The sequence below is a fragment of the Arachis hypogaea genome, chromosome 8 (genome assembly GCF_003086295.3).
Source record: "Arachis hypogaea cultivar Tifrunner chromosome 8, arahy.Tifrunner.gnm2.J5K5, whole genome shotgun sequence".
In the NCBI taxonomy this organism is placed as follows: Eukaryota; Viridiplantae; Streptophyta; class Magnoliopsida; order Fabales; family Fabaceae; genus Arachis; species Arachis hypogaea.
Genome location: NC_092043.1, coordinates 48,934,620 through 48,946,960, shown reverse-complemented (window position 1 = coordinate 48,946,960; position 12,341 = coordinate 48,934,620). Strand labels below are relative to the sequence as shown.

The 12,341-nt window shown below is 30.5% G+C and overlaps 3 protein-coding genes across 3 annotated transcripts; all 3 read left to right on the top strand.

The window, feature by feature from the left end:
- The first annotated feature begins 2,133 nt into the window (after positions 1 to 2,133).
- LOC112708488 (uncharacterized) lies at positions 2,134 to 2,509 on the top strand. The gene has a single exon (XM_025760630.3). It carries the CDS (start codon positions 2,262 to 2,264, stop codon positions 2,469 to 2,471), a length of 210 nt encoding a protein of 69 aa, XP_025616415.1. The 5' UTR covers positions 2,134 to 2,261; the 3' UTR covers positions 2,472 to 2,509.
- Positions 2,510 to 3,851: 1,342 nt separating this feature from the next.
- On the top strand, positions 3,852 to 7,289 carry LOC112708043 (uncharacterized). Its single transcript, XM_025760148.3, has 5 exons — positions 3,852 to 4,304; positions 4,392 to 4,627; positions 6,086 to 6,198; positions 6,456 to 6,596; positions 6,702 to 7,289. The coding sequence occupies exons 1-5, from the start codon at positions 4,031 to 4,033 to the stop codon at positions 6,949 to 6,951; spliced, it is 1,014 nt and encodes a 337-aa protein (XP_025615933.1). The 5' UTR covers positions 3,852 to 4,030; the 3' UTR covers positions 6,952 to 7,289.
- Positions 7,290 to 7,596: 307 nt separating this feature from the next.
- Positions 7,597 to 11,636, top strand: LOC112708042 (rhodanese-like domain-containing protein 4, chloroplastic). Its single transcript, XM_025760147.3, has 8 exons — positions 7,597 to 8,630; positions 9,240 to 9,342; positions 9,429 to 9,509; positions 9,688 to 9,762; positions 9,876 to 9,950; positions 10,403 to 10,483; positions 10,640 to 10,834; positions 11,284 to 11,636. Exons 1-8 carry the CDS (start codon positions 7,990 to 7,992, stop codon positions 11,329 to 11,331), a joined length of 1,299 nt encoding a protein of 432 aa, XP_025615932.1. The 5' UTR covers positions 7,597 to 7,989; the 3' UTR covers positions 11,332 to 11,636.
- Positions 11,637 to 12,341: the final 705 nt, after the last annotated feature.

The following is a 12,341-nucleotide window of genomic DNA, read 5'->3' as shown; positions in this document are numbered from 1 at the left end:
TGGAATTTGGAACTGTGTATGTATGATAAACTTCGAAATAGCAATTATATGTTACTTTTTCATCAGTTGATTCTTGGAACATTTTACAAACACTTGGGGTGCATGAACTTGAGTTGTTTATGTGGATAAGGTTATCCTAAGAAAAAGTGAATTGTCATTCATAGGAAACTCTATTGGCCAAGCTTGATTCAAGAGGAGAAATTCTTAACATTTTTCCCCCTTTCAACTCTGAACGAAATGATTGAGCTTAATTTCTACATTGTGTAAAATTGTTTTATTATTTAGACAGTGGAAAAGTTAATTACTTCCGTTTACATGATAGAATATATTATCGACTATGTACGGATTTACGCTATACTAAAATCAACCACTAAAATTAATCTTTAAGATAAAATATATATTAAAATATAAATACATATTAAAAATAAATTAAATTACATATATATTTATACATAAATATTTGGTGGTTGATTTTTATATACGAATAATATTTTTATATATTATATATGGCACAAAAAATTAAATCATTGATTAAACAAAGTCTAAAAATTAGTAAATGTTTTACAATATATATTGTCAAATATCATATTATAATATTATGAAATTTCACGACTAATATAGGCCATGTTATTTCCTTGTACATTTTATTTATGTATTTTTGTCACATGTAAGAATGGTGGCGTAGCTGGGAAAAAAAAAAATCAAGAACAAAGAGAGAAATTCCATCATCAAGTGTATACTTCTTAAGGTAAATTATAGACTTATTTTACCAACTATCTATCACTTATTTGAAGAGTAAACTATTAAAATGTCTCTAGAATTATTAAATTATTGACAAAAATAGTTTTCGAATTTACTAATGACAAATTATTCTTAAAATATTTTAAAATATGAAAAAAATAATTTTTTATAAGTGTTAAATGATTTTTGTATTTAACAAATTGTTTGTGTATTTTATCAAAAATATTTTGAGAATATTAAGTAACTAGCTATTAAAAAAAGCGAAACAAAATTTTGACTTTACATTTTTTATTTTAAAAATAAAGATGTATATTCTTTTAATTATGCTTGCAAAAGTATAAATTTAATGGCTGAATATTTTTTATTGCTTTTGAAATATTTTATAGATATTTTTATCGCTAACAATGTAAATAGTACCTTTGTTAATAATTTGTGATTCAAAAAACATTTTTAGTGGTTTATTATTATTTTTTTAATATAACATCTATAAACTTTAGTTGCTAAACCAGCTAACACAGATTAGTGCTGTACGTGTGGATATGAGTTGTAAAACAAAATTTGAAATCAGAAATTCAGAATCACTTGATTTTGTTTTGCAAACTTTCACTCTTTCTTACTCATCAATTTCTTGTCCCTTGTGCCAAAAACTCCACCACCCTCACCTTTTATAACTAGTAAAATAGTTGTTAAAGTAAATTTAATATGTACTTTTCAATATTTGAAACTATTTATTATTGTTTATTTGTAATATTTGTAAGATATATACAATATGAAAAAAACATTATATATATTTTTTTTCAAAACACATATTAAATGTGTCACACAGAAACATGTATCGATTTTAAAAATATTATATACATACAAAAAATTTTATTATAAATTTAACCATTATATATTTATATTTTTAATTACTTTTGTATCTTTATAATACTAAATTTTTAGGTTTTTATATTTTTTTTAATTGAATCTCTATATTACCTTTAGTTTTATAATTAGATATTTTTTAGTATAAAATTTATTAGAATTAACTAAATATTTTCTTTCAAATTGAATATATCCATAATTAAGAACTTAATTAGATTTTTGACCATATATTTTTTTAAAAAAATATTCGGTTAATTTTAATATTTTTTGATGTAAAAAAATTTAATTACAAAATTAAAAATAATATAAAAATGTAATTAAAAAAACAAGAATTTAATTATAAATTTAATAAAATTATAAAGACTAATAAAATAATTATATTTATATTTATATATAAATACATATATTATTTAATTTATTTTTTATATTTATTTTACATTTGATACAAATAATTGATTTAATAACTAATTTTTGACCTATATATACCAATTTCTTTTAGCACTATTTCCTTTTTAAACAAGACCCACTCCCATGTGCATTCATTGCCCTCACCAACCCAACACCATTTTACAATACACATTGAAAAGGGAGCAACCACACATTAGAGATTCATTAGAGTGTGAAGAAGAGATAATAGGAGAGAAGAGAAGATTGTAATGGCAGATTGGGGTCCAATTTTTGTGTCAGTAGTGCTGTTTATTCTGTTGACACCAGGGTTGCTGATTCAGATTCCAGGGAGGAACAAGATGGTGGAGTTTGGGAGCTTCCAGACAAGTGGTGCCTCCATTGTTGTTCATTCTATCATCTACTTTGCTCTCATTTGTATCTTCTTGTTAGCCATTGGTATTCACATGTACTTGGGTTAATCATAATTCATAAGTTCAACCTCCCATTATTATTCTTACATTTTTGTACAAGATTATTGGTTCCTTTCTAGATTCTGGTTTTTTAGGTATTAAGAATGATTTTATAATTTATATATATTTTAATCAAGTCACTAATTCGTTTAAGTAAATATTGTAATTCAAAAAAAAATATAATAAAATATTTAAAAATATATAATTTATATATAATTTATTATTTATTTTATAGATGAGACCAAGAAAAAAATATAAAAAATATTTAAAAATAAAAAATCACATTTTATCCTCTAAAATTAAAATTCAAAATTTAGAGAATCTAAATTCCTGACTAATACTATCTAACGTGTAGATTATGGCAAATTTACTTTAATTCATTTAAATACTTAAATGAAATGGCACTTGATTAAATTTTTTAGATTAAACCAATTAAAAATAAATAGTGATATTAAGAAGATAATAATTTAAAATTTTATTTAATTTAACATCTATAATTCTTTATACATAATATTTATAGTTATATATTTGTTGTATTTAATATTATTCATATTTGGTTAGTTGATAGGCCCGTTTATTTTAGACGTAACTTTTTTTAGATTTTGACTTATGAAAAATAATAGTATTAATGTCTGGTATAATTTTTAAAATCAAATTACAGCTTTTTTAAAAGTTATTTAGGAGTTTATAGAGAAATTAAAAAATAATTTTTCTCATAATATTATTATTTTTTATCACATTTCTATAAAATAAGCATTTTTAAAACTAAAAATCTAAACACAAAATAATTTATTTATAAATTATTTTTAATATAACTATTTATTATTTAAATTATTTAAAAAAAAACTTAATTAAACTGTTTATCTAAACTTAATCTTTTCAGTAGTTCAAACTTTTACGTAGACTAGATAGAAAAAATTAATTCTGAAAACAAAAATATCCAAAATTGGATCCGTTGTTAGTATCAATCTTGTCATGCCCAATATTATCATCATAGCTTAACTCTTACATACTTCAAAATTCAAGGCTCCAAAATTCAAATGCATTATATAAAGAGAAATTCTTATTTACATTATGAAACTTAGATTTATTTGTTTTTTAACATGATTACTTGCTTACCACACCAAATTGCCCAATCTTCATTTGATGTTAAAATAAATCAAATATAAAATCCGTAAAGGATAATGATAAAGGTTAAAGACTTACCTATAGTTGTTTATATATAAATTAATACATATAAAATTAATAATTAAATTATTAGATAATAATTTAATTAAATTTATTAAATTATCTAATAATTTTTAAATATTAACTTTATATGAAAATAAAAAGTATGGGGTGAATTTTGAGCAAGAATAATATAAAGTTAATAACATTTGTGTGGATATTGCAAATCATAAAATATAGTAATATGTTCTACACCACTTCTACTTCACTTGTGCTTCCCTAATCTGAACTGAACTGAATAACCGTTTTCCATTCTATTGTTCTATTGGCCCAACAGATTGAACTATTTTTTTTAAAAAATAAAAATAAAAAATAATTAAAAAAAAAAAGAAAATCGAAAAATGGCCGCAGCTATCTCACTCAGACGCAGCAGCTGCCGTCTCCTCCTAACTCGCTTCCACAACTCAGCCACTCTCGCCGGTCAACACGGCGGCGCCACCACCACCACCACCAGGTGGCTAGAAACCATAGCCTACGAAGAGCTGCGAGCTCATCCTGAAAAACCTTACACTTCAACCGCCTTCTTCATCCATGGCTTCCTCGGATCCTCAAGAAACTGGAGATCCTTTTCTCGCAACCTCCTCGCTTCTCTCTCCAATTCCTCTCCTTCCTCCAGTAATCTCAATCTCTCTTTCTCTCTCACTTTTCGGATCTCGAAGCTTCTGAATCCATCGATTTAACCTTTTTTATTTTTGTATGCAGATTGGAGGACAGTGATGGTGGATATGCGGAATCACGGAAAATCGGCGGAGAGGAAACTGGATCCGCCACACGATATGGAAAATGCGGCGAAGGATTTGGCCGATTTGGTGAAGGCTGAGGAATGGCGTTGGCCTGAGGTTGTGATTGGTCATTCCATGGGTGGAAAGGTTGCTTTGCAGTTTCTTCAGAGTTGTAGCCGCGGTGAATATGGAGATTCAGCTTTGTGCCCTAAACAGGTTTGTCTTTCCAAACAATCACGGTGGAGGATGGAATATGGATAGTAAATTTTAGAATTTTGTAATTGTAGCATTTTAAATGCCTCTAATTAAGTAACTAACTTAGATTGGTTAAGTAGTCAGCTCACTCGCTTGCTTAAGTTAAGTGTCGGGAGTTTGAATCTCGTCTTGGGTTAATATTTGCATAACGATTGTTTGTTTTATAGACATTCTTCCAAACACTTACATTTTAGGAAGCATCTCATGAATCCTAGTAAACTTCAGAAAGAGAAACAATACAATGGCTTGTACCATTTCAAACTCACATACCAACTCATTGCAAAAGCACACAAATTGTATAGCCAAGCTAAGAAATACACTGAAATACTATGAAACCTTGAATTTTCTCCTTGTTTTGTCTATGAGTTGGAATGTGAGTTTGAAAGAGTACAAATCATTGTATCATTCTTCACCTTTTTCTTTGGTCTACATTTTCATCCCTTATATGGAACTAGTCCTTGAGTAGACCTTAAATTTCCAATGTTGAATAACTGATATTAGCAATATAAGCATTTTTGGTGTCATTCTTAGGATAAACTTCTCCTAGCGAAAATTCCATATGCTGGGACTAAGATATTGTCCTGCAATTCTATTATTGCATCCCTAAGCTTGATATCATAGACAAACCACACATTGAACTTTTCATATTTCTTTAAATTGGTTGTTGAACAAAATTTTGCGCAGCTGCCTTATTGACTCCGCTGTCACTTTAAGCACCTCACTGCAGTTTAGAATAAAAAACGGTGGTACCTCATCCCTATGAATTTGTTTGATAATGCTCAATGTTTGTCGGATTTTGGCCCTTTGTTATCAGGGTGTCTAATTGAATTTCATGGGCCTTCTGTCCTGTGCAAGTACCATTACTGATTAAGGAAATATAGTCCAAGGCAGCATGTGTCCATGTTACTGCCTAACACTTGTCTTTTTACGTGCACTTGCAGGGTTTTTTCTTACTTTGGATTAGTGCAAGAAACTCATCTTCTTCAATGTGTTAATGTTTGGCCAAAGTGAAAAAGAAGAAGAATAATTCTATGTGAAGTATATAGAATAATTCTATGTGAAGTATATATTATGTAATATCCATATCCTCATGAGTGGAAATGAAATAATTCGAGACTTATGTAGTAGCAAATATATTGTTAATCACTGTCTCTACATTTCAACTGTCTTTCCTTGTATACTGTTTCTTGTGCTGTACAGTATTTTGATTCCCAACTATTATAGATTTTAAATTGAATAATTTGCAGTTAAGCCAAATAATGTAATATCCTTTTTTTGTTTAAACTATTATCCTTTATCTGTTCTGCAAAAACTTTGAAGTGAACTTGATTTATTTATCTAGTGCTTAGAATTTTACTGTTGGATACTACAGTTTCAATATATTGTTTTTAAGAATTTTCTATTGTTGCTGAAGAACAGCTCTGGGTATTGGACTCTGTCCCTGGAGAAGTGAACCCTCTAAATAGTAATGAAGAAGTTCGGGATGTTTTAAGGACCTTGCAAAGTTTGCCATCACGAATACCTTCTCGGAAGTAAGACTCTTTCGCTGGACTTAGGACATCATATTTCATTCTTCTTTCTTTTGATGATGCCATCATTTGTATTGGCTGTCAAAAATATATAATTAGAGTCTAAAAGAATCGATGGCCTATTGAATGTGAATTGAATTTACCTTGTGATTTTGCCCAATCTTAATTGAACATTTTATCACAAATTTACAATATGAGAAAATATTTCTCAGCCCCAATCATCATTCTAGTTACTTAAATGTGGTTTGCATCTCTTTCAGGTGGCTTGTTAATCATCTGTTAGGACTTGGTTACTCTAAGGCATTGTCAGACTGGATAGGCACAAACCTCAAGAAAGTTGATGATCATGAAACTTGGGTATTTGATCTTCAAAATGCTCAGCAGATGTTTGATTCTTATTGGTAACTCAAGCAGATTAACTGAATGTCTTGTTATTCATATATTCTGAAAATTTTGCTTTGATATTCATCCATTTAACAATCCTGAATTTTACACATTCATTGTAGGGAAAAGTCCTATTGGAATCTATTAGAGAACCCTCCCAAAGGTACAGAAATAATAATTGTTCGTGCCGAAAAAAGTGACAGGTGGGACGAAGATGCTGTTGAGCGGATCCAAAAACTGGCGAATAGGGAAGCAACCGAGTCTCTTGGAAAAGTTTCTTTCAATCTTCTTCCAAATTCTGGTCATTGGGTTCATGTTGACAACCCAAAGGGACTGCTAGAGATTCTAGCTCCCAAGATTTCATCCCTTTAGTTCATGATTTAGTTGGATTTGCTAAACAGGCATGCGGCTCACCAAATACTTTAACAATTTTTAGAATTTTACCTTGGAGAATCTTAAACCTCCCATGGTAAGATTCCATGAATGTCTATAGTTCAGAGTGAAAAATCCTATACTGTTAGCAGAAGTTAGTCAATACTAATGTACTAAGAAATTATATTTATTGGGGGTGTGCTGTTGTAACAAGCTCAAAGCATAAAACACCAGAGCAATTTGCAGCTTATAATTTTTTTTTTCAGAATTTTTGTATTAATAATCTTACCCCTGCCTGAATGGCCATTCATTCATCTAATGCACTCTTGTTATAAACATTTTAAATTTCAAAAGGAAACGAATTGAAAATTTGAAATAAAGAATTTCACATGAAGTATTCATATTGTTCTGTCTCCTAAGATACCAAACATGTTCTAAGCCTCTAATACTGACTATTTAAAATGGTACTAGAATAACCGCTAAGCAAAGTTAATACTTAATAGTACTATTCTTTTTTTATATAGAAAAGTTAATATTACTATTATTATTATTGTTATTGTTTTTTTATTATTACCAGTAGAGTGCCTATTACATCCCTTTTTATTTTATTTTGTAGTGAAGATTATTTTTATTATTATTTGATAAGGTGCTATGATAATACTGCAAAGTTTTTGCACATTTTTCACACGTTTCCAAGCACACAATTTCATCAAAGATGAAATCATGAAACCTCAACTCAATCCTCATCAGCTTCATCTCATCCGCAATCTCCACTTGTCAAACAACCATTGGTGTGTTTTTCTATCCCTGTACACGTCATCACCTACCTGACACCCAACCTTAATTGCACCAAGCCACCTCCAAACACACTACCTTAAAATTTGTCAACTACTCAAACTTTCCAATTTTTCCAAAACTTTCCAAAACAACAACAATACCCTCTTGATTCTTAAAGAATTCCCATATGTTATACCCTGACACACTTTGATTGAATCACATAAGAGTCTTTGTGACATAGGAATTAGTAACAATTATGCCATGGAGGCTTTCAGTGCTACTGTTGCAAACTTGACACCAACAACATCTGTTCTTTCTCACACAACAAAACAACCCAACAAACTTTCAACACACCCAAAAATTTCTGCATGCAAAGTCTCAAACTTTTCAATCTCCAGAACTAGAAACCATAAAAAAATTCTATTCCTTCAATCAGCAGCATCAATTTTCACTACTGCACAACTTTCTGCTACTGCACTCACATATGAGGAAGCTTTGGGGCAATCTTTGAATTTCAGTAGTTCTGGGGACTTTGATGCAAATGGGGTTGTGGAGAATCTTCTCAATTTTGCATCAGAGAACCCTCTTGTTGTTTTTGGAGGTGTTGCTGTTTTTGCAGTACCATTGGTTTTGTTTCAGGTTCTCAAGAAGCCTAAACCATGGGGTGTTGAGTCAGCAAAGAATGCATATGAAAAACTTGGTGCTGATTTGAATGCTCAGTTGCTTGATATAAGAGAAGCTGTGGAGATTAGGGAAGTTGGAACACCAGATATTAATGGTTTGGGGAAGAAATTGGTGTCAATTACTTACAAGGGTGGTGATGATGATAAGCCAGTGTTCTTGAAGAAGCTTGCATTGAAGTTCAAGGAACCTGAGAATACCACATTGTTCATTTTGGACAAGTAAGAAAAAAAGAAAAAAACTTTGTTTGGTTTGGTTTTGTTTTCTTTTCTTTTGTATGCATAAAAAGAAAGTTCAAGAATTCTCTGAGATTCATATGCTGTTTTATGCTCTTATGATGCATTTAATAGGCCATAACTTGGACCAAGCATGGACATAAGTATTTCCAAATTCCAATTTCCACGGGTTCTAAATAGCGGTTGCTGTCACTAATGAATACCTTGTGGTGTCTAATTGTTTTTGTGATTGTAAATTGAATTTTTGTTGTGGCATATCATGTGATATGGTCCGCAACTAAGGAAAAAGAAAGCCAAAATAAATAGAGCTAGAAGTTATATTTCAATGTTGTAGTTTTGATGATCTCAAAGCTAGAGTTGATGATTACACCTGTTGATGAATCTTTGCTGATTAGTATGATCATGTGTTGCATAGTCATACTTGGATGTGATGATTTATGTTACAGATTACGTTGCATCTCTAGTGAGAAGGTTTAATATTTGAACTTAAGGATTCAATTATATTAAACCAGAACACAATTTTCTGCTTGCATTTTGCAAAAGAATGTATCTGAACTCTGAAGCTGATTGAGTGAAGTTTGTGATGGAAGCCAGATTTGATGGGAACTCTGAACTGGTTGCACAACTGGTCACAGATAATGGATTCAAAGCTGCTTATGCCATTAAGGATGGTGCAGAAGGACCTAGAGGATGGACGGTATTTCTTGTCGCCACTCGTGTGTAATTTATTTAATTTTTTCTCTGCTGATAAATACACTGACAATGATTGGAATTAATATGCAGAACAGTGGTCTTCCATGGAAAGAACCACGGAAAGCATTGGATTTTGGCAATCTGACAGAAGCTATCTCTGATGCAATAGGAGTATGTATCTGGGATTAACCTCATTTCGATTATAGTTTTCGATGATCATATGCATATGAAAAATACTAGAGTAACTTTTTGGCTTACTTAATAGTAGGAACATGCTTTCTGTTAAATTTAAGGCTCAATTGAAATTATTTTGGAGAGAAATCAGGTGTTTAAGGGTGCTGTATTGCAGGATACTTCTGATGGCTTGGCTGTTACTCTTGGAATTGCTGCAGCTACCGGCCTCGGCCTCTTGGCTTTCACTGAGGTTGATCTGATGAGCTTTTTACTTACAAAATTTTCCCTTAGAAGAAAATCCGTTGTTGCGTGATTCTACTAAAATAGAATTACTTATTGATGATGATTCTACTCTGTTTGTAGATAGAAACAATTCTCCAAGTATTAGGATCAGCTGCACTTGTTCAGTTTGCAAGCAAGAAGCTTCTATTTGCTGAGGTAAGTAGTTTTTTTTCGGTTGCTCCATACATGAGCTTTTCAGCTTATAATTCCTCCTCTAGTTTGAGTCTATTGAGACATTAAGTCAATTTATAAAGCAATGGAGGAACATATTCAGCATGTAGCTATGTATTCAAGAAAGGACCCTAAATCTAATTTAGAATGCAATACAACAAGGAGGGTTGTGTTAGGCTTGCGACAACCCACATAAAACTTTGTTGCATCCCAATGCATGGTCCAGATGCAATGACGTCTTTGGATTCATTTAGGTTTGTCACATCCCAATGCATTACCACGACGCAATGGCACGAAGACATAGAGATGTCTTTGGTCCATGTAACCGACCTTACCTAGTGGAATCAGGCTTTGTCAAAGTTAAGATTTATTCCTATTTATGCTTGTTAAGTCCTCAAGCAATCAAGCTATAGCATTGGTTGATTGTTTAATTGTAGGATCGAAAGCAAACACTACGGCAGCTAGATGAGTTCTTGAACACCAAGGTTGCTCCTAAAGAGCTTGTTGATGAAGTAAAGGTACTTAAGATTTTTCTTGATTTATGTTGAGAAATGAGCCATAGTTATTTGTTTTGATAAGATCTATTTTGATACATACAAGTTAGTTGATATATTATATCTAATTCTCGAAATTTTCGTGTTAATCTCGTTGAATTTAATGCTTTCATATATCAGCAAATTGGAAAGGCTTTTCTACCAGACTCCACTGAAGACAAGGCTCTTCCGGAACCAACAGAAAGTAGCACTGTACAGAAAGCAGAAGCTACTATTGACAACGTTGCCGAGTCGAAAGTAGACATGGTTCCAGAAACTGAAAACAAGGATGAATCGTCTCCAGTGTTGCCAAGACCACAATCTCCATATCCACATGTAATGTCTTAGCTCCTTTGCACTCTTGAAGTTTTAATTTTCTATGCTGATTCTGTGTGGTTTTGATGGCCATATATATTTTAATTTGTTCTAGTATGAGTATGAGCTATGAATTAGAATATTATTACAAGATTATTGTGACAAATAATTGTTTTTGTCATTGGCTAATATCACAATGATTATGACCTACACATATTGTCATCTGTGCATTAACCTTGGATCAAATTAGGGAATTATTATAACCTCACTCGTCTGCAAGCATCAAGAGTTTGAATTCCGCCTTATGTATACAACAACCTATTAACGACAACAAATTCTTAAATGGAGTTTAGATCTATATTCTTCTAACTAACGTATCTAAATCCTAAATCATAAACCCTAGTATCCCGAAAAACTCACTCGCCTATATTGAAATGTCCTTGAATACTGTGTAAATTTTATTTTTGCAGTATCCTGATTTCAAGCCTCCAACATCTCCTACCCCTTCACAGCCGTAATATACAAATCAATTGTCAGAAATAATCAAGATTCTAGCAAGTGTATCAAGAGCTATACAATACTACAACCAATGATGTTCCAAGAAATTCTTAATAGTTGAAGATAAGATCCATGCTACAAGTTTGTAAGGACTTGATGATCTTTTTATGAATATCCTTGTATTTGTGGTATACTTGGTACACTTATGTAGTAGTTTTTGTTGGGATTTTGTATAATATTACCTCTTTTTAGTTTTGGTGTAATCAAATAAGATTTGTTGTACAAATAGTTTTGCAATGTATTTGATTCAAGACTTGTGGTAGTAGGATAGCTGCTTCTTGTTGAAAAATATGCAAATTGATTCCTAAACTTTTTTTTCAAGTGTTAATTTTACATAAAACAAGTATATTATATTCTTTTAAACTTTACATTGATGTTTTAATATGCAATTTTGACATTTTAAACTTCGTTAATGGTTGACAACAAAATTGTTAATATGATTAATTTGCACATTTGAAAAAATTTATGAAGTGATCTACTCGTTTTCAATCTAACATGTAAAATTAATGGAACTATACAAGTTAACAATGAATTCACAAATATAATTTATTTCTAACAACACTAAACCATAGAGAAATAAATTTCATTATTATTGAATTAGGGATCAATAATTAAAGAGAAAATTATCAGAGACGAAGACTTCAATCTCAATTCACCTAATACAAATATTATAACTACTAATATTACTATAGAAAATGTTAAAAAGTCAATATAATTTATTATTTTTATGAACAGCTAGCCAATAATATTTAAAAGTATAAGTTAAAAACTTAAAAATATATTGTTAAATTGCTAAACTAAAACAATTAGACCGATAATCAAAAATATTGGCCAAAAATAATAAATTTTACTTGTCTTTAAATTTTTCTCTATTACTATTTATACTATTTCTTTCCTAAGGAAGTCTATCTTTAATTATCCTGAAAAAAAAATCTATGTCTAATTAACCTAGCTTTTCTTGTGCTTGTTA